Source organism: Gossypium raimondii, chromosome 10 (genome assembly GCF_025698545.1).
Source record: "Gossypium raimondii isolate GPD5lz chromosome 10, ASM2569854v1, whole genome shotgun sequence".
NCBI lineage: Eukaryota > Viridiplantae > Streptophyta > Magnoliopsida > Malvales > Malvaceae > Gossypium > Gossypium raimondii.
In genome coordinates this window covers 59,019,121-59,042,254 of record NC_068574.1, presented here as the reverse complement: position 1 = coordinate 59,042,254, position 23,134 = coordinate 59,019,121, and the positions used below count along the sequence as shown (strand labels likewise).

The 23,134-nt window shown below is 31.2% G+C and overlaps 3 protein-coding genes, 1 non-coding gene and 1 pseudogene across 4 annotated transcripts in view; all 5 read right to left on the bottom strand.

The window, feature by feature from the left end:
* LOC105775681 (uncharacterized) overlaps nucleotides 1-23,134 on the bottom strand; it is a 139,905-nt gene that overhangs the window by 37,457 nt on the left and 79,314 nt on the right. Inside the window, exons 6-7 of the mRNA XM_052621577.1 lie at nucleotides 1,533-2,321; nucleotides 881-1,363 (exon numbers count right to left, since the gene is read on the bottom strand). Coding sequence (XP_052477537.1) covers nucleotides 881-1,363; nucleotides 1,533-2,321 — 1,272 coding nt within the window. The remainder of the gene's footprint in view (nucleotides 1-880; nucleotides 1,364-1,532; nucleotides 2,322-23,134) is intronic.
* LOC105775686 (disease resistance protein At4g27190-like) lies at nucleotides 5,100-8,792 on the bottom strand. The gene is made up of 2 exons (XM_052621579.1): nucleotides 8,635-8,792; nucleotides 5,100-6,401 (listed from the first exon to the last, which is right to left on the bottom strand). The coding sequence occupies exon 2, from the start codon at nucleotides 6,387-6,389 to the stop codon at nucleotides 5,238-5,240; it is 1,152 nt and encodes a 383-aa protein (XP_052477539.1). The 5' UTR covers nucleotides 6,390-6,401; nucleotides 8,635-8,792; the 3' UTR covers nucleotides 5,100-5,237.
* On the bottom strand, nucleotides 17,098-18,405 carry LOC105775180 (zinc transporter 7-like; annotated as a pseudogene).
* On the bottom strand, nucleotides 19,232-22,671 carry LOC105775181 (factor of DNA methylation 4). The gene is made up of 5 exons (XM_052621580.1): nucleotides 22,480-22,671; nucleotides 21,139-21,430; nucleotides 20,272-20,333; nucleotides 19,964-20,158; nucleotides 19,232-19,843 (listed from the first exon to the last, which is right to left on the bottom strand). Exons 1-5 carry the CDS (start codon nucleotides 22,501-22,503, stop codon nucleotides 19,571-19,573), a joined length of 846 nt encoding a protein of 281 aa, XP_052477540.1. The 5' UTR covers nucleotides 22,504-22,671; the 3' UTR covers nucleotides 19,232-19,570.
* On the bottom strand, nucleotides 22,468-22,570 carry LOC128034412 (U6 spliceosomal RNA). Its single transcript, XR_008190537.1, has one exon. It is a non-coding gene; the product is annotated as a U6 spliceosomal RNA (small nuclear RNA).

Genomic DNA, 23,134 nt, shown 5'->3' with positions numbered 1-23,134 from the left:
GGTGCCATATATTCACGGGAAGACCCCTTTTTCCTCTAATTAAAAAAGGGTAATTACTTCGTCAAGTCCATGAATATTTTATATAATCACACTTCAGTTTGATATCGCAAATTTTTCCAACGGCACAACTAAAAAACTATTATTTTTTAAATAAAATACAATCATTGGTCGATGATGGTAGGTCGGTGCCGCCATTGTGTCTGGTGGCATCGACAAACACTATAGAAATCGAATAATTTATGTACATAATTTTTAAATTGAGTCATTTTCATAATTAATCAAAAATTTGAGTTAACTTTTATAAAAACCCGACAAGTAAATTTAAATAATTATATTGAACTGTTTTTTCTTTCACTGATTTTTTCTATATATGAAATTAAAAAAAAGAATTAAATCTTTAAATAAAACCCATCCACTCTCTCACTTCAATTCTCCTCTATATATTTGGTTCTTTCTTCTTCAAACTCCTCACCTTTTGTTTTCTTGCTTCTTCTCCTTTGATCTCAAATGACCTTTGTAAAGGTCTTCCACAATTATCTCCTTCTTAATTCTTATACACCCACAAATTAAAATAAAGGGAGATTAGTTTTCTTTTTTCTATTATTATTTTATTATTTATTGTCTATTACTATTTAATTTAAAACTTCTCTTAAATTCTTATTGTTTTTTAGTATTTCACTTTAAGTTTTTCCTTCAATTCTTATTTTATATATTTATTTATGATTTAAACTCCAGTTTTTTTTTTAAATATTATCTTATTTTTTAATATTTTTATGGATTTTATTATATTAAATTTTGACAAGGTGTAGCACTCATGTTGATCAAATCAAAAGAAAATGTGAAATAAGTTGTGCAGATAAATATTGAATATCAAACTTACCTTATTGCTGAAAAAAGTTGCAGTGTTATCATAGATGCCCCCTTTGCCAACCACGTTTTCACTTGCATCACCACTCTCTCTTGAAACTGAGGAAGAAAATGCAGTCATTTTTGGACACTCAGCTATCCTGATCTTACTCAGCTCTGGAAATTCAAGAGCTTGACTTCCCCAATGGAAATTTGTCAAGTTGGAACACGACTCAATTGTTACGAACTCTAGCGAAAGAAATGTAAATTTATGTGTCATTGCTTCCTCCTCCTCCCTAACTACTTGTTCCATTGAACTGCAATCTTCCACTTCTATCCTTCGGAGTCGATTGAGGCTCAAAAGCATAGACGGAGTAAATATGTACTTCAAGCTGCTACATTTATAAAACTGCAGGCTGCTAAGGTTTTTGAAGCCAAAAATTTCTTGAGGGTTTCTAGTCCATATTTCTATCGACTCCGGAAATGTGTCAGAGATGTTGAAATCATAGAGTCCATCCTAAAAATTAATCTGATATTATTCCACTAGATAGCAATCATAAATAGAAAATGCAGACAATAACAAAATAACGATTAACACTCTTCAATGGTTATTGAAGTAGTAATAAAATTAATTGTATTAGGACACGAGGAATCTAGCTAGCATTATGAACTTATTAACTTTGTACCTTTTCTGTGTACAGCTGTTGTATGGTGGTATTAAGGTCACTTGTCCAACTCCATTTCTCACGGTAACTCGACTGTTTTATTCTCTGTAATTGTGGGGTGCTTAAAACTCCCTCAGAAAAGATCTTTAACCTAGGACAATCTTCCACAACTAATTCTTCCAAACAAGGAAACTCGAAGTTGTAATACCATGGACAAAAGCTTGTGAGGCTCTTCAAATTGCATAGTTGTAAACATTTCAATTTACTAACAACTATTGTCTGATGACAGTCTCCCTCGTTTCCCACTATTTCTGTCATTTTAGTGCACCCTCTTACCCTCATTGTCGTTAATTGCACAAGATTCTTAAGTACTGAGGGTGTAACTAAGTTTGTCATCATTTTACAAAATGACACATTCAGAATTGTGAGATTTTGTAAAGATGATGAGAAGACTCTAATATTTATCCAATCATCACATTGCTGAACTGTGAGTGTTTGAAGATTAGAAAGAATATGGTAAAGCTCCGAATCTTTCCTCCAAATATGATTAAGATTTCTGGCAGAAACCAATTTCAGATTTCTAATTGGTGGGAGAGTCCCAGCGTCTCCTTTACAAGGGACTACATGTTTGAAATCAAAACAAGAGAACTCAAGTCTTTCCAGATTGTAGAATCTTCGGACGAAAGGAAATAAAGAATATGGAGAGCCACCACTCACTGCAAAAACTTTAATATGTTGAAACAAGTCTGGTGGAAATTGGTCCATATCACCAAAATTTCGTAACTCAAGTTCCTCTAATTTGGGAATGACCTTGGAAACCAATTAAATATATACAAGTTAGGCTCAATGTTGATGTATATGCTTTAAAAAAACAAACAAACAAAAGATTTACAATTTTAGTGTTTGATTTTGATGATTAAATCACAATATCTTGAGAATAAAAACTGATAAAAATTACACAACATGAAAGCCGAAGTAGCAAATCTAGATTAAAATAGATAAACAACCATTGTTATATATATATATATATATATATATATATATTTTATGATAAAAAATATAAGCAGAACAGTGTAGATAAAACACCAAAGTTTTAAAATATTACATTGATTTAATTTGATGGCTAAAGTAGCGAATTTAATAATAGAAAGATGTAATTGATATAACCTCAATAGTTTAAGGATGTAATTAGAAATGCATTATAAAAAGAAATATAGTTGTAATGATATACATACCTCTTCACCCAACAAAACTGGCCGCTCATTTCCTTGGATTAATCTAAGATGTTCCGATGCCACTATCTTTTGCACAGCAGGACCATCTGTTCTCAAAATTTTTAACATCGGCCAGACTATTGTATGTTGCCCTTCATAGAAACATTTGAGCTTTTCTACCAATGAAACCTCAAGGTAAGACACTTGCGGAAACTCAAACCTCACAGGCTGCTCCTCCACTCCATCCCCTTTCGATACAATCTCCTCAACTCCACAATTAATGATGATTAAATTTTCAAGTTGTGGAAGATCTTTGGCTATTGATACTGGAAATACATTTTTCAAACTCCCACATTCCCCAATACTTATTTTTCGTAGATTTTTAAAGGAACCTGGTGCTAGGTCATTATAAAATATCATCTTCACATTACTCAAGTTAGAGATATTCATGTCTTCCAAGCTAGGAACTGCAACCTATTCATATATATATATATATATATATATATATCATCCATGGCCATAATAAGGTTAGCTCAAATAATGAAGGCAGAAAAAAAGAAGGACAAATCAACAGATTTATGCAAGAGTGTAAGACTAATGAAATAAATCACCTTCTCGCTGAAGAGAGCGTGCATGCCGGACTGATTACTATTCTGATTAATGAATTCTATTAACTTGGGGCAACGCTGAATCTTTAGCACTTTCAACAATGGGAACTCAATATTGTGGTTTCCTGAGTTGAAGAAGATGAGGTTTGGAAGACCACCTATATGCAGGGAGTTTAATCGAGGGAAACAAATCACATCTTTCCTTTCTTCTTCAATTTCCTCTGTAAGTATTATGTCCCTTAAGCACTTGCAATCCTCTATCTCAAAGCGTTGGAGCTGCACCAGACTTCTAGCGAGAGAGGCTGATAACAGATGCTCCAACTTGCCGCATCCTTTGATGATCAAGCTCCTCAAATTCGTAACCCAATGACATGTCTGGTTGTGCCATATTATTTTGGTGTTAATGGAACACAATTACAAGCTTTCCAAGTGAGGGAAAATAAACTGCACATATTTACACACAATTCTTTTTCGATAGGGAAAGATAGTATGTAACATAATTTGAAAATATGATTTTCGATTTTAAAGATAATTTTAGTTCGATTTGTGGGCTCAAATTTCATTTTTAGAATTAAAAAAAAATTGTTGGGTTTAAATTTAGATTATTAAATTGACTTTGTACTTTCAATTGGTTTGAATTAAAAATTAAATTTTCATTTGTTTTGGATTTGAAATTTATTTTTGAGCTTCGGAAAAACCATTACACAATATTATTTATTTCTATTATTAGAAGTATTAATGGGCATATAAATAAAAGTTGTATAAGGAAATATAAGTAAAGCCAAACAAATACCTGTTTATTGAAAAGTAGTAAGGGCTTAGTGAAACACTTTTCGTCTGGAGAGCAAAAGCTAACGAGTTGCGGTAGATTTTCAAGTTTGATGAAGCATAATTCAAAAAATCCAATTTTGTTCGTTTTAATATATTGGACATGCATACCATTTTTGACATGAAGTCTCTTTAAATTTGGAAGATCATTCCCATTATTTAACTTCATAAGTACATTCTTGACGCCTTTAAGTCCCTCTAGGCACAAATCTTCTGTCTTTATCAACAACATTTTCATCCCATTGTCCAAATCAATGTAACAAAGCTCCTACTCATATATAATTCTTCTAATTTAGACAAACCTGATAAGACATTCGGTGGGATGATTTTGAGTTCTCTACACCAACTCAAATCTAACAACCTTAATTGAGTCAATTGTGCCATCTCCTTAGGTAGTTCTTTGATACCTGACGCAGCAAGGTCAAGGATTTCTAAATTCTTGAGCTCTCCAAGGATAGTTATGTTATCAACTGCACATCTTTTTAGACACAACATGCGAAGGTCTGCAAGGTGAATAATTGATTCAGGGAGGGATGGAAACTGCATTCCGACCAAATCTAAGGCTTTGAGGCCTTCGGTTTGTTTGAAGAAATTGAGAGGAATTTTAACCGCGCCATCATGGGCCATATGGAAAAAGGAAAGTCCTGAACACTCCATCTCCTTAGGAAGGTTAGCTATGATCTGAGGACAACGTAAGCTGATCACACTCCACGTCTTCATTTTCTCCTTATCAGACCACTCCTTTGGAGCATGATCTCTCAAAACAAGCATACGGTAGTTCTTCAATGCAATAGATATAGCAGCATCCCAAACAACATCATGGATATCAAAGCGCTTATCATGATAACTATCAAGCAACAAGGCAGACGCTTTGAGATTAGCCACAACCGTCAATACTTTATTTCTAGCTTCTTCCATAGTGTGGACACCATCAAATAAACCCAAACCTAGAGTATATCTTACCAAGTCCTCAACGAGACCATTATGGCCTATTACACTGCAAAGCAAGAAAGTCAGCTTAACTTCCTCGCTTTCTAAATAATTAAAACTCAACTCTATAGCTGAATATGCCGCAGTTATCCCCGTGAAGTTGCTTGACGAAGGCATCTCCAGTTCTCGTGAAGCATCTTCCATTCAAACAATTTTTTGTTTCTCAAAGCCCTTGCAACTGTCGCAATGGCTATCGGCAGTCCTGCACATTTTTTGGCTACCTCCATAGCTATAGGCTTCAAATCGCAACTTTCATCACAGTTGCCAGCCATCTTCTTGAACAGGTCCCAGGCTTCCTTTTCATTTAAAAACCCAATGGGAAAATTTTTCTGAGCATCCATCTCATTTGATAAAACATTGAGCTCTCTAGAAGTTAATAGTAATTTGCAGCCCTTGTGTTCATCTCCCAAAGGAATCCCTACTTCCTCAATATCAACCTTTTCCCAAATGTCATCCAGGACAACCAGAATCCTCTCCTCTTTCTTCAATCTTTCTCTTAGTCGAAATGCCTTTCCAACCATACTCTGTTCCTCAAATTTCAAGCCCAAGAAGTCTGCAATTTGGTTCTGAATCTTCTCAATATCAATGGCTTGAGTTACGGTTGCTATGACAACCGAATCAAACAACTTGTCCTTGACCTTTCTAGCAATTTCTTTGACCAGTGTTGTTTTTCCAATCCCACCTATACCATGCACCCCAACAACGCTGACGCTATCATCTTTTAGTGCCTCCATTATTCCGTTCAAAATCGACGTTCTTGACTCGAATTCCTCATAACCTTTAACTGGTGCAACCATGATACCTTGCGGAGCTGCACGATAGGAAACCCTTTCAAACTTGTCATGTTCAAGTAGCTCGGCAACAGCCTTTGCCTCCTCTTCAGCTTTCAGGCTAAGCTTGTAACGAGTCCTGAAATTAGGACACAAACCAATGAAACACTTTTTCTTTGCTTTTTCTTCATCTTGCATCACTTTCTCTACTTGTTCAGGGATCTTTTTATCGACTGCAGACAGCCATTTGCCAACATCACCTTCGATCTCTTCACCGTTTCGTTTAGCCGCATCAACAGAATGCTGCACTCTGTCCCTTGCATGTTTCAGCCTCTCAGCTCGGTCCTTGAGGGTCTCAACATATTGCTGATGATTGGAAAGGTATTTGACATGGTTTTTGATAGGAGAGATCGTATACTCTACAGCTTTAGAGACAATAGAGCCAACGGTGGCAATAACAATATCCATTGAGAGAGCAAACTAAATAACCACAGCGACAACAAAGATCAAAACTTGAATTATCTTATATATTTTTTAAAAAGAACTCATTTGCATAATCTTAACTACCATTGAAGAGTTAAAATTTTAAAAATATAAATATGAGATTAATGTTTTACTTTATGACATTAAAGTAAAGTAATTTTGTTAATAGATAATCTTTTATTAATAAAGACATATATCTAACTATATTTTTCAATAATTATCTTTTTCGAAGGAATAGTTTCTTTTCATTTTTCTTTTTTGGCTAAGCATTGAAGGAATAATTTGTCTTTTACACTTTGAATAAATTTTACAACACATCTTTTAAAAATAGTTTTCTAATTATTATTTAAATTATTTTCAACAAATTCAAAATTATACCTATTTCTTATATTTTGATTAAACAGGTGATTGTTTGGTGTAATGTTTTTTATTTATTTATTCTACAAGCAGTATTAAAATATTTAATTTTTAAAATATTTTATTATTCTTCTAAAAGACTTTATCAACTTCTTGACTTTACTTGTGGAATTTAAAACTTCAATAATAAATTATGAGAAATCATTAATTCATATTTTAAATATTATGTTATAACAAAATGAAAATTTATTAATATTAAGGGAATGATCTACTTACACAAGGTAAAAATTAAAGCAATTTTACACACTTTCGTAATTATTTATATGATTAATATTTTAATGATACAATCATTATATTTTATGGTATATTCATGTAGATCATACATTTCAAATTTGATTTAAATTTAAAACTTCTAACTATTTAGTTTGTTGAACATTTTTAATTTAGTTAATTTTAAAAAAATAGAAAATAAGAAAGTATATTAAATGTTTTGATTTAAAAATATATTTACTCCTTAAATAGTAATAATATCTTCAAATTTTAAACTACTTGTGCAACTTGCACTATATCATATTCAAAAAAGTATTTTGGTAATTCTTTTAATCGAAATCAAAGATATTAACAGCTAGCAACAGTGACTAATTTTCTTGTTACAGGAATTTTCTGAAAATTATCAAAGTATTTGTTAATTTAGTTCAAACCAATTATATATAAAATATATATTTAATGTTTGAATATTTAATTTGTTTTTTAAATGATTTTTCATTTAATTTTAGTACCCTATCAAACCATCTTTCCAACCATATATAGTATTCACTATAAAGTAGACTTTGTTCATGAGTCGACTTACAAAGTCCATCCAAAACAAAAAATAAGCTTTAAAAATAATAAGATTCGCATTTTGAACGAGCGAGCCTCGGACAAGATTTCTTTTAGTTTGGACCTGACCCGAATTTAACTATTTTTTTTGCTGCTGTTTACTGCTTTTATGTTGTTTTTTGCTGTTATGTTGTTATTTTGCTACTGTTTCCCTATTATATTACTATTATTTTGCAAATATTATTTAGATATTGTATAATTTTTATTTTATTTTTAATTTTGCTATTATTTTAGAAATATTTGTTCGCTAAGTTGCAACTATTTATTTTTAATATTTTTAGAGTATTAGATGTATTATATTTTTAAAATTTATTTTTATATAAAAATAATCTAAAAAATTTAATACGGACCAGTTTAGATTTAGTATTTTTTATCTGGATTGAGCTTAAGTAAAATTTTAGGCTTATTTTTCTAGTTCAGCCGGACCTGAAAAACAAATCTAAAATTTTTCCATTAACCCAACCTATAATCAGATCTAGTACAAATCCTTCTTCTACAAGATAAAGCAGTACTCAACCTCTTAATAACCATATTGCAGTATGTGGAAGGCACAAGTTGTTGATAGATCACAAACAAAAGTGCTTATGCAGCTTTCCTAATAGTCACCCCTTCTTTTCCCTTTTTTCCACGAACTTTAAAGTGTGTTTTCCACAATTTTTTAATGGATTTTAGGAGAAATATGATTTCTTTTTAATTCTGAATTTTTATGTAATTTTAAAAAGTAAAGATCAAATTAAGGCTAAAAATTTATTTGATCCTTTTATATTTGTCAGGTCAACAACACTAAGGGTAAATTTAAATGGAAAGATGAAGATTTTAAATCCAAAAAGTACAGGACTCAGAATCTTAAAGCTAAAGTAGAAGGGCTAAAAAGATTTGAAGCATAAAAGAAGTCCATTTTCATGGTTAAAACTGCCTGCCTAAGCTTATTTATACGGACAAGTATTTCAAAAGAGTAAGAGCAAAGCATGGAAAAGAAAAGCAGATGGCGTACCTTTTGGCTTTGATCAATAACTTATAATTTTCCCCCTTCTGTCTTTTTTTCTTTTTCTTTTTCTTAACAGTGCAAAGCCAGAAAGTAATGATTTGAGAAAGATGACTTCATCTTACTTTAAGGAAAGGAAGTCTCGTGGAAACAGCTCAGTAATGACTAGCCAACTACCCTAAAATGTCTTCTACCAAATTATCATTATTAATTCCATGGTTTTCTTAAGAGCCCAATTTATATATATATTATGGACATATAAATATTTAATATGTTTGCATTAAATGGGATGAATTGGTGCTAATATATATATATATATATATGTTGACACCATTTTTTTAACAAAACGAGATTAACTTAGATTTTGAAAAATAAAAATGAATGTATGAGTCGCCACCAATCTTTTTTGATAAGTTGTGATCGGATTACCTTGAAAAGTAGTTGTTTTTAATAAACGATTTAATTTTATTAAAACAACGATTTTGGTCTACGAAATTAAAAAAATGAGTTCGGGAGTCGATTACGTACGAGGAAGAATTAGCACTCTCGTAACGCCCAAAATTAGTACCTAGTTGATTAATTAATGTCCTAGTGTCGAAGATTGAAAACTTTGAAGAGATTTAAAATACGATCTTTTATTGAAATACGAAAAGTATTTGAAAAGAAAAAATGACATACTTCACATTGATCGAGAAAGAGCATTGCATCCCATAAATTAGAACACAATGTCTTGAATTCCCAATACGCGAATGAGTGTCAAAATTTATTTATTTTGAAAGATATTTAATTATCTCGGGTTTAGGAAAGAGATCATGTCTCGTGAGTTAGAACACGATCTTTCGTTAATTCCCAAGAGCACATAGAACTTTTGTTTGAAATGATTCACGTATTTAGATTTGTCGAGAAAATCGAAACCCCGTAAATTAAGGTGTGATTTTTCGAATATCGAAATAAGAAAAAAACAAGATTTGATATATTGAATAAAGTAAAATCGATGTCGTGAAAATGCGAAAACAAATTACACTGGATACGCATAACAAAACAATAATAAATACGATGGTGTAAAAACAATACGAGTGATAATAACGAAAAAATAAGATAAATAAAGAGACAAATTAATATAAAATAAAATGAAACATTTTTTTAAATAATAATGAAAGCGTAAATAAAGAAGTAAATAAAGAAAATGAATATATAAAAAATAAGAAGATATATAAGTATGTATATGCATATATGTATATTAAAACTATAAAGTATAAAAAAATATATAAGTATGTATATATATATATGAAAATTTAAAATATGTATATAAAGATATATGTAATATAAGGTATTAAATATATATTATGAAAATTAAAAAATACGTATATAAAGATATATAAATAATATAAGGTATAAAATATAATATATATATACAAATATGTATTTATATATTTATGAAAACTAAAAGATGTATACGGATGCATAGATATTTATATAAAAGTACGTATATATATTATAAACATAATGTACATATATGTATATTATAAAATGAGCATATGTAAAAAAATGAAATAACAGCATACTTATGAGAACTTTAAAATATACATTAGAGAGTATATGCACATATTTATATAAGTTTTTTTTTTTAAATAAAATAAAATAATACATAAATGAAATAAAGATACTAATAAATAATAATGCCGTATAACAATATTAATGAAAAAAGGATTGAACAGCTGGAGCTTAAGTGCTATAAAGCCCATGAAAAGATCTGGTAGCGAAGATACAACAGCCTGCTTCAAGCTTGATTCTGATCCAAGAGCATAAAAGAGCTTCATCATTGTATAGAAATGCTTGGTCAAGTCTTTCTTCTTATAGGAACAGCATTTTCGCTTGAAGAATTCTCTTCTTTTCAGTGTTAACTGATCATCAGGATTTCCAATAAAATAATTATGAAGAATCGTGAAAAATCTGTTAACATCAAAAATTGGAGTTGATCTCCTTGGCAGAGGCGTAGGGGAGTAAGAAGCCAAGATAGATAGCACAGATTAAGAGATCATAACAGCAGGTATGCTATGCCAAAACACAGGCCTTTCCCTCCATTTTCGGCCATTAACTAGGCACTGCCTTTTAGCTGTTAATCTCAATTAATCTGGACTAGACTACTTCTTCAAACTCACCTAAACTTAATGATATCTCTTATCATGTTTAATTTCTGATTTGCAGGATCCACGTTTATGGCAAGCACAGAGCATACTCTTAAACTCATGAGAGATTTTCTTCCATAGAAATTCTACTTTCAAGCAAGAAGAGATGAGAGAGATTTAGAAAGCCATAGGTTTTTTAAAACTCGTCTGGATTTATTTTCAAAGCTAGTTCTTGTTTTTACAACTGAGTTTTATAATAGCCAATTAAGGATCAAATCGAAAAAAAAACAAAGTTTTAGGGCCGTAATTAAAGGTAAAAAAACAAAAAGGATTAAATCGCAATGCGCGTGAACAAAAGAGGACCCAAAGCGAAATAATCCCACGTAGATTAAACGGCGCCGTTCTAGCGAGGATTAAGTTGTAATCGTGGAAAAATTAAAAAAAACAAAAAAAACTTGATTAAAACATCCTTAAAAAGTGGAAGGGCTAAAGATGCAATTAGTTTTTCCGACAAAAACAAGCGGATCCTAGCCTGGAGCTGTTGAACGGCATCAAAACGACGACGTTTTGATGTCTGAGAGGCCTGCCCAAAACGACGTCGTTTCGGGGGCCTATAAAAGCCCATCTTTAGATAAAAAAAATCATTTGGTTCCATGATTTAAAAAAAAAAAGGGAGCTCCCTCTGGACCAGGTCAAGTTCCCGGCCAGGCCCTGCCGTACCTCCATCGTGCCGGCGTCGCATCGGCCACCGTGGAAAATTCAAAAGGTAATTTTTTTCTTTTTTTTATATTTTTTTTCTTCTTATGTATTTGTACGTATATGGACTGTTTTTGGAGAGGAAAAAAAATAAAATAAAGATAAAAGTAAATAAAAGAAAAAGAAATATAAACTGAAAATCACCTTGGACTGGATCTATTTGTTTTTTTTTTGAATCTATTTTTGCCCTTGATTTATATGGGTGTTCATACAAAAAAAAAAACTCTCTAGCTCTATCCGAAAAAAAAGAAGAAGAAGAGTCCCTTTTTTTACAAAACAAGATCGGTTCTCCCCTCCCCATTTTTGATATTACATTCGGTTTTTATCACCGATTTTAAATTTTTTTTGCTACTTCTACTGCTTGCGTGTTTTCTTTTCTGTCTTTGCAAGTGCAAGTGGCCGAGTTGGTGGCGGTGGGTGGTGTCAGAGGGCCACTAGGTGCGGCGGCAACAGACTAGGGCAAGGTTTTTTTTTATTTTTTTGATTTGATGCTTTGGGCTATTAGGGTTTGGGTAGTTTAAGCCTATTTTTGTAAATGGGTTTTGGGTTTTGTTTTGGGTATTGGGAGTTTGGGCTAGGGCAAAATGGGTCTGTACAATATATACTTGTCTTTGAGAGAAATGTTGGCAATCATAAAATATATAAATGATTTTTTACTCTAATTATCTCTATTTATAACTCTAAACTAAATAAAATAAATTTAATCTATTAAATTGATTGATTAAATAAAATTTATATCTATATAAAAATTCTATATAACTTAGATGTAAAATATACTAAAATAGAAAATAAACTAGAAAATGAAAAAGGAGTTGGTAATATTAGTAATATTATATTACTATATTAATATAAAATTTTACATATGAATCCCTATGTCATTACATTCCATTTAGGATTAGGGATTAGGATTGGGCATACTCGGGCCTTCTTTTTACATATCTCTCATTATTTAAGACCTATTCACATTTTTTTTTCTTTTATTAAATTGAGAAATTGTTAGAGGAATCATTACTGCAAGGCATAGAGGGGGAGGTCATAGGAGTTTATACTCTAAAATTAATTTTTGACGAAATGAAAAAGACATATGTTCGATCCCTAAAATAAGTAATTAAATAAATGAATTATTAAGTATCCATGTATTAAATAAAGCTCTTGAAAGGTCATTTGCCAAATTTTTTTTTTATTTTTTTCTTTCTTTAACCAACTATTCCTCATATAATATCTACTCTTTTTGGAAATTTTATCTTAAAGGAGCGGCTAGATCAAAGAAAGCACACCACTGTCAAAGTAGAAAAAGACATGCAATAAGGAAGGATGTTTTCAAGGCTTACATAGTCATAGGGGCTGACAGTATCTATAATGTTTATAATTTATAAAATTTTAAATTAATAAAAGTAAAATTATACTTTATTCTTCTTTAAAATGATAAAATTTTTTGATTTAGTTCTTTAAATATTATAAAATTATTAAATTAATTAAATTGTATATTTTACATTAATTTGGGTCTCTCAAAAACATTTTCTAACTCACTACTGTCAATATCATCTTTGAGAGAGACACTATTAATTAATTTATATGTATGTCATTAATATTATTGGTTGCATTTTAATTCAAGAAAAACTAAAAAAAAAAGCACACCCTAATTGGTTTTCATTCTACGTTTCCGCAAGTCACAATAGAGGATTTTTTACGTTAATAATATAAAATAAATAAATAAATACATTATAGGATAAAGAGATTAATATTTATGAGAATAGTCAAATGAAATAGTGAAATATCGGTGCCGCCTAACCAATCAACGACATCACTTTATTTAAAAAAAATTCGGGTGCAGCCTGAGCAATCAGCCGCACCAGGCTAAAATGTGATGATTTAAAGATTTCAGGGACCTTATATGAAATTTTCCATTTTAATTGACAGTCGAAAAATTCTTCAAGGGTGCGTCGGACATTATGATGGCACCAAATTTTAAAAGGCTAAATAGCACCCTAAACCCCCTATTTATTATTAAATTTTATTCTCTTTTAACTCCAAAAATAAATTGGCCTCTTATCAATTAGTCTAAATTTTTTTTACCAAAAAGTATATTTGAAAGTAAGACGATTCCAACTTGAAATAAATTTTATTTATTTTCCAAAAAAAAAATCACATTATGTTTGACATTACAATTAACTGTATTTTTAGTAGTTTTCTTTTTCTCTCATTATATTTGGAAACTATAAATTTAACTAATAATTATAATTTATACATAATAAGATTTTTCTAAAGATTTTATAATTATAATTTTATACTGTGTACGTAAATCAAATGGATAATAAAATTATAAATATTTTTTAAAAATAAATAAAATTTATTTCCAAATGGAAACGGTTTACTTACAAAAATACTTTTTGGTAAAAAAAATTTAGACTAATTTATAAAGGGCCAACCTATTTTTTGGTGTTAAAGAAAAATAAGAAATAATAATAAATAAGGGGGATTTAGGGTGCAATTTATCCTTTTAGATCATCACATTTTAGTCTGGAGTCGTTGATTGGTCAGACTACACTTGAACAAAATTAAAATAAAGTGGTGCCGCCGATTGGTCAGACGACATCGATATTTCACTCTTTCATTTACCTATTCTCGTAAATATTAATCCCTTTATCCTATTTTAATATTTATTTATTTTATATTATTAATGTAAAAAAAAACCCACAATAAAGTGTTCATAATAATTAATTCTCAATATGTAATATTGATTTTCAAATATAATGTTGACTATATTTAATAAAAATTCAAAAATAAAATAATGTAATTGATTGCATGTTTGATATTATTTCACTATTATAACTTTAAGTTTTGAGGATATTATTTGCGGTTAATATTAAAATTTTATTCCTTCAATTCTCTATAAACACAAATAAAAATATCTCTTATATATCACCAATTTAATTTATAACTTTAAACAACTTCAAATGTCAAATTTATTACATTTTTATTCCATTTTTTTAATTTCTCAATATATCTATTAGAGCGAGCCCAATAACTAACCCTCCGCATTCTATAGGCCCATTAACGGGTGGATGCTACTCACGAGTTTTAAAGTTACTCTATACCTAAGGCAATGATCGAATCATTAACCAACGATTAAAGTAAAAAGGCTCTTACCATCTCAAGTGTATAATAGTTGACAAAGACATGAAAAATTGGTAATTTTTAGTTTTACGAAATCAACCTTATGTACACATTATAATTTATTCTTTTGCCATTTTACATTTAATAGCTAATCTATATTCTATTTAACATAGATTCCCAACAAAAATTGTTCAACCTAATTAATTATTGTATACTTAATATTTTTAGCTTTTCTATTAATGATATATCAGTATGAAGTAAGAAAATTTTTGGGACGGAATTAAATTGTATATTTTTACGATAATAAAAATACAATTTTACCATTTTAATAGTTTATATCTTTATAATTTTAAAAGGTTAAATCAAATTTTTATTAATTTTAGGGAAGAAAGTGCAATTTTACCATTACTAATTTAAAATTTTATAAGTTATAAAAGACTTTAATTCTATTTTAGAGGGACCAGGGCTCCGCCACTAATCATGTCTATTTTTCATTAAGTTATTTACCTAAACTTTAAATCATTTCTATAAATTTTTGTACTTTTCACCTTGTAAGAGTCTTTCATTAGATTGTGTGCAATAGAAACCACATCTACCCAATTTAATCAGTCCAATTAGTTTAATTGAATAAACTATTAAAAATTAAAAATTATATATTTTAAAAAATAAACTCGGTCGTTTGTTCAACCGATTCGTGGATCAACTAGTCTAAATACTTATTTTAAATTGAGACAATCTAAACTCAAAATTATCCAAATTCTAAATACTCAAACTTAAACCGGTTCAAATAGGTGGTAATCCTAATCCGAAGAGAGACGGATATGAACCCATTTGTCACTAGTACATAGACCTCCTTTGCTTAGAGAAGGATATTAGGGAATGGCAAAGTCTTTTCCGTTTCTGCATGAAATTATGGTCCCAATGTAAACGTTGTCTTTTATTAGCAAATAAAGGGTAATAAAAATGAGGTAAGTATTGAAGAATAATACATCGACTCTCTTTACAATAATGTACATTATTTGTAAGGCAACTAAATGAATACATAGGGAAAATGTTACCCAAAACGAAAAAAAAAAATCAATTACTGAAAAATAATATATAACCTCATAAGTCAAAATTTGATTCTTATTGCCAGTTTCCTTAAAATAAAAAAAAATTCATTTAGGCCAATTTGTAATTTATAAAATTTTATATTAATAATTGTAAAATTATATATAAACTATTAAAATAGTAAAATTACATTTTCGATACCATAAAAATATTCAATTTAATTTCAACACTCAAAATATTGTTTCATTGTATCATTAGTCTCATTAAAATTAACCTCACTTCTGCGATATAGCTAAATCCTCATAGGGCCTATAAAAGAGTGTGGAGGCAAATAAGTGCTCATTCACAGGGTATACTATACCAAAGCCACTCACAAAAAGCCTGTTATTGCATGAGGGCTATAGCTAGATCTATAATAGAATAATTCACACTTTGGTCTATTGTGGCCTCCCCATTTTTTTTTATTTGAATAGGACAAAATTATTTGCCTCATATATCTCCTTTCTGCGCATTGAAATATATATAGTATAGCCACATGATCAAACTTTTTCAATAATTCTGCTCTTCCTTCTTTCTTTATATTTCTTTTGATATGTGGTCACTATTAATGTCAGTCACTTGCTCATCCTATTATCACCTTTTAACTATTGATCCATTTGAAACTTCTGAACAAAAAACAGAAACAGTAGAAGCCTTTTTGATATTTAAGCCCCAATTAATCCCTCAAAGTCTTGTGGATGATTCTAGTAAGCTGTAAATTAATCCTGTTAGGTACTAGTCAATTAATGTGCAGTGAATTGGCATGGTATGATGGTTCAACATATAAAATTGCATATATAACTGGAGGGATGAAAGTGCTACTAAATAAAGTAGATTCTTAAAGATTAATTAATATCAAATATAAAATCAAGCTATTTGTTTGGCCCAACCAACATAGGGCAACAAGGCAGATAAGCAAACCAGAGATGGTAAATGGAGGAAATAGAAAATCTTCCATCTACCGAAAGCAGGCTGTCGCTATCGTTTTGTCTTTGAGGAGAAGGGTTTTATACAACATTTATTTGTTTATTTATAGCATAACTCTGTCCTTATAGCTTGCACCAAAGAGACTTTGTGGCTATAAGCATTGGCTTAAAGACATCTACATCTGATTTAACATTAAACAGTTTAAACTATAATGATACTGACACAAAATTGAAGTTTGCATACTTCTCTGATATATATAGTTATATACTTTGTGATGAGCCCTGCAATATGGAGTAAACGATCTTAAAGATCAATGTTGAAGCCTTGTTGCCTAAATTCTTTGCCTAAATTTTATAATTGATTGAACAACTGTTGATTCACTATAAACTCATCTGTTGAAGCAAAAAAAAAAAAAATTAAAAAACTACAAAAAGACATTTATATGTTGAAATGACTAAGGCCATTTTGCCATCAAAGACATAAATCCAGCACCAAGTAAAACTGCAACATATGACCAAGCCTGGAGCTTCATATTTGTTTGAAGCTTAGGGCCCAGAAAATCAGCTGCAAGGAGATCAACCAGTGCCATGTAATTCAGCAACCCTGCTGAGCAAGCATTAAGTAGTCCCACCATTGGACAAACCAATTCCCAGAACTATTCCAAGTGGCGTTGTGGCTGAAAAGAAGAATACCATGATTGCTTTCATTTTTATCTCATATTCAGCCTGCACATATCAAACATAATGTTAATCAATATTGTACACTAAATGGATGTTTGAATGAGAAAATAGTGCAATGTTGGTTACCTGCAGTATGCATCCACCAAGTCCCATCCCCTCAAACATTTGATGGAAGCAAAGGGCAGCAATGAGTGATCGAATGGTGCATTGATTGCCAGAGGCTCCCATTGCAAGACCAATCACCACTGAATGAACTACAATTCCCAACTCTAATACCTACATTTAGGAAATATATAATGTAAAGACTTGAAAAGCAAAACCATCGAATTTGAGGATTCAAACATGTATATACCTGAGCAATAACTCGATGCCTTAACAATTGTGATGATACGTCGTCATTCATCTCAAGTGAATGGCTATGGCCGTGTTCAAAATTATCGATCGGTACAATGTTCGTATTTTCCAATCCACCACCATTGTTAGCATCCGCCATTAAAGCTTTACCGCAACGTTTCTTGTATACACTCATTGCAAATGAATCCACCATAAGGGTCAACACAGCCGACAGCATTGCGACGAAGGTTGTGAAAGGGAACTTCCTCCATGGGTTTTCAGGCAAACACCCGGACATAAGGTCGTTGAAAGAATCCGGTAGAACGTGCATGTACCCAGTCGCTAGAATAACACCGGAGGAAAATGCCTTGACAATGGTGAACAAGTCCCTGTCGGGTTTAAGTAACGGAACCTGACCAGAAAACAATGGTAGACACACGCCAATCATGCTGGATAGTAAAATTGCGACAATGGCGATGATTTTTAGCTTCATGGATTCTCTGTAGTTATGGCATCCATTAGTCTTGGTCTCTGCTTCACATTGAGCCAATACAAGTGGAATAGAAGATGAAAAGATGATGAAAAGAACAAGGAAGATTGAGTTTGCAAGGGATTTTAGAACTGATTTCATGGCTGCCAAGAAAGATTTACAGTTACGTTGGATTGTGAGGCTTAACCGACTGGTTTAGAGGGAATGAATATTTACATTTTATGGCCAAATATTACTCGTATTTTTTTTGCCTCATTTGTAATATTTCAGATTTGGTGATATTATTGCGATTAAAATTTCTAGTATGTCCTTACTTCGTTTTAGAGGATTGTTGATTAAGTGATAAATTTAACAAGAAATGTGATGGTATTTTGGTATTTTAGCCTCGAAATAAGAAAACCTGTGCATGGCGTGTGATATGTGTGACCCGCCTTAGACTTTCTCGACCTTTGACTTTTCTAATAATACTAAGCACACGTCAGGCGTAAGCCTTTCTGCTGACGTGGAAATTCTTTTTCCATGCAACAATATTATTATAATCAATCTTTAAATGTTGTCTTTAAAATATTTCAAAAAAAAATGTAGTCTTTAAAAGTTGAAACGATAAAATGATATTATGAAATAGTACTAGATTAACAATATTGCATCTTTATTTTAAATTATTTTCCCAACTTTAAAATATTTTAAACTATTTATCTCATCCTTTTATTATTGACACTATTAATTTAAAATGATATTTTTAAAGAAAAGTAAAATGTTGTTGATACAACTTTTAAAATTAAAATTAAAAATAAAGTAAAAGAGAAAATGAATGATAGTTTTGTAATAGCTTGAAAACCTTCAAATCAATATTTTACAATATTTCATTTTTCTTTAAGTTTTTATTTTAAATTATGTCTCATAAGATTTGACGTCTCATTTAATGATTTTAATAACAAAAGAACATTATTGATATAATATTGATAATTTGGAAATGTAATTTACAATATTTTGAGTTTGAGGACTATTTTAAAATAAGGGCCATAGTTTGGAGATATTTGGTGCAATTAACTCTAATAATAATCACATGACAAAGTTTAAAAAGGTTAAGTTAGAATTTTGGAGATATATTATTGGAAGAAAAGTCACAAATCCTTAAAAAAATAAAAAAATCATAGACTAAATATTTAAAAATGATAAACTAGATTGTAGGTCACTCAGCTAGCTTAAATGACTGCATACCTTCCGCTCGCATTATATTCGTTCATTTCCATCAATGCGGTGCTAACAGCCTCGTACACGACATCACCGTATTCATTTCTCAACTCCTTCAGCTTCTCATCGTCTTGGTCTACTATTTCCTACACTACCGAGTAGCCATCCCCTTAATATATCTAAGTTTGAGTAATAAACTGGCTCGATTCTGACATACATGTTTAGCACGTTTAGTAAAAAAATGGATTTTCGATAACCGGATAACAGAATAGTTGGTGTATGCACCATGCCTGCAAGTTGCCTCGGATATTGATCATCTTAAACGGGTGCCATTTCGGATCCTGCACGTTTTGTTGCCATAATGAACATAATTTAGCACATGTTTCTTGCCAATCTTTGTTCGGGAACTTCCCAGAGCTAGCAACTTCAAAAGCTTTTCGATCGATCTCTCCCATTCTTTTTACTACAAGAGTTGTTCGGCTTGTCAATACATCATTTAGACCCTGCATATCAAGAACCAGAGAAGTCTTCGGTTTAACACTTTCATACCTGATTCCGAAGAGGTATTTCTTGCACCTAAAGAAATAAAACATCCAAGAAAACAAAGGAAAACGAGGAAATACACTTATTGATTCTTTTCGAGCATCTTGCAGTTCTCGATTAATTAAGATTTGTTTCACCGTAAGACAACTGTATCGGCTTTCCATATCTTTCAACGCCTCTGATGTTTCCTCCAATTGTTCCTTTAGAGCAGCAATCTGATCGCTCGTAGTTTTCTCGAGTTCAACAAGATCTCGACAAGGCACATTCTCTTTCGGCTGTATCAGATACAATCCACATTGTTGAAAATGTCCACTCGGCAAATCATAACCATAAAATAAATAGGTAACAAAATGTATACAAAAAATGTTTAATTTACAAGAAAATTAACCTGGGATGAAAATGGCTTAACGTTGCCGTTTGTCTTCTTTTTCTTCTTCTTCTTGCTGTAAACTTAGGGGGGAAAACTGGCGGCGTTAGAGAATCATCAAGATATATGAAGGATAACACTTGTTTTCCCGAGAAATATTTTCCATATTTTGCTTTTATTTCCCTTAGGTCGATTTAGTTTCCATATTCAACTTCCCTTCATTAAATAAGATCTCAAAAAGTTAGTATTTTTATTCATTATTGCCATTTTATCTTTATCAAATCTGAAATTTTTGAATATATATAAACAATAATTAGTCAAATTTGGCATTAATATATTACCAGTAATGCTGGTAAAATTTTAGAACATTCGGCACCAATATATTACCAATCTGAGTAATGTACCATTTAACAGCACTTACGTTCTTAACTTCATATATATATATGTATGTATGTATGTATGTATGTATGTATGGTTGAAGCTGATTAATAGGAATTCAGCTTGCATCCCAATATAATGTACACAAAATTGCCTTACTTCATAATATTGTTAGTACATAGATTAACATAGCAATGGAACTCATAATATGACACCCAGATTTTATAGATTAATACATCATAAAGCTATTCAACTAACAGTGCATGTAGTCTGTAATGCGAATCATATAAGCATTAGCCTCGTATGGCCAAAGTGTTCCCATATATTATGTTCTTATCTGGTTCTGAGCCCATTAAGCTTATCCGAGCCTAAATTGATCCGGTTCCCGTAATAAAAGCTAAGTTTGGGGTTCAAATCCTGACATTTATATAGATCAATCAATGGGTACCAAACGATTCAATTAACACATAGTATTCTGCTCACTACATACACATATATAATGTAAAGTACCTTCAGCAAACGAAAGGCGCAACGCAGCATTCTTGCCCTTCAACTGTCTCACGGTTACATTATATTGAAGCTCCCAACCCCACAGATTACTGTCCTTGGAGTTAATTTTTGCTATGAGGCCATTGATGAGTCCTCGAAGAGTTGCGGTCATCTCGTTATATTCACGTTCCATTTGGGACAACCGTTCTTTTCTGCAATTAATATCGTATATGAGACTGCAAACAAGCCTGCAATCATTCTTCAGCTCCTCGTCGTAATTGGTGTTCTCCATTTCAATGGAAGATTTAAGTGCCTGCAAATATCATTATCAAATCACATAAATGGATTAAGATAGAGGTATCCTAAAAAGTTGAACAATAACACTAAGAAGCAAAGCCAAGTTCATGTAGTGAGATTAAAACCCCAAATGTTGGAATCATAATATTAGTTACTAAAATCAAAGAAATCCATTCACTATAACTACAAATAGGATGAAGAACCAAATTATTCTCTGTTTTTCCATTTTCTACTTTTTCATTATTGACATTATTGAAGAATTTTTCAATAATAAGCTTCACCACTTTGCTGGTGCCTTTGGAAATGGAAATTGGTTTCATTTCCATATTGCCAAGCATTTTCCCACAAATTCCCGTACTAAAAAAGGAAACATGAAATTTGATCACAAAAACTCAATGAATCACTTGCCAAGCAAAAAAAGGATTCAAGGATATGAAGCACCCTTAGCAAAATTCAGGATATCATTTGATTTACATAAAACACATTGCAAATTTTAAAATCCTGTTTGAATTTTTTTCAAAGAGAAACATGTCTAAGTGTGCAGGTCAATTTCTGGGCCTTCTTATTTAATTTTATTGGAAGAAATTGTTTAATTGAATTTCTTTTAAATCTTAAGATAGTAGTAGAAGGACCAAAAGCAAAGTTGGACCTTCATCCTTCAATTCTGGCCAATATATCAGAAAATTAGCACTGTTGACCAGCAAATATATAAGCAACAATTTATTCCCAGAAAACTTGAGGTATTCACGGTTCAACAGAGTAGAACTGGCCAAAACCCCAGTAAAAAGAAAAAAAAACTCTAATGCAATCTTAAGTGCGCGGAACCCATGAACATGAAAACTAAACCCAGGGGGATAAAAGCAACAAAGCTGAAAAAATGGCAAAAAAAAAAATCAAATTCACAGTTCAAGAGAGTAAAACAGACCGAGCCCAGTAAAAGAAAGAAAGAAAACTCTAATTGCAATCTTAAGTGCACAAAAACCCATGAATATGAACACCAAACCCAGAAAAAAAAAAAAACAGAGCTGTAAAACTGCGGGAAAAAAAAGGGAAAAAAATTTGGACCATTTCTCGATTTGTGCGTGTCATCCTTGCGCAGGGGCCATGCTAATCTTCTCTGTATCGTTCCAATTTTATCGGATGTCCCCGAAGGGACAATCATTTGCTGCTTCTTTCGCTTATATAAACGCTCCTGTGTTATAGTTCTTTAGCGATATGGGATATTTTCTAACCAGGGCCCTGAAGTATGCTACCACGTCCTGACCATGCCAGCCTGAATAGAGGCCTGATGTCTTTGGAGTGGCACATGATATAAACGTGGTTAACACACGTGGCAAGCTCAGTGTTTATCACTTATCCCAACTTGATTATTAGAATTTAGAGAAAATATATATATAAACCAATGTTACTTTCATATTTAACTTTACATTACAATCGGGTTACTATTAAGTTTGATTTTCCACAGTTGTAGGTTAAATTTTAAAATATTTGGATTTGCCTTGGAATCAATGTATATTACCAACCAATAATGTTGCTCTATAAAACGTAAATCCCAATATTGATATTATATTGGAACATACTTCACGAATATGTATGCATGTATCGATGGGAATATTTCAACAGCATTCCTTTATAATTCATAGGACATAATTCATGCAATTCATAGTGTTTTTCATTTTAGAAAATGAACATTTTAAAAAAGGTATTGTAGAACGAATGA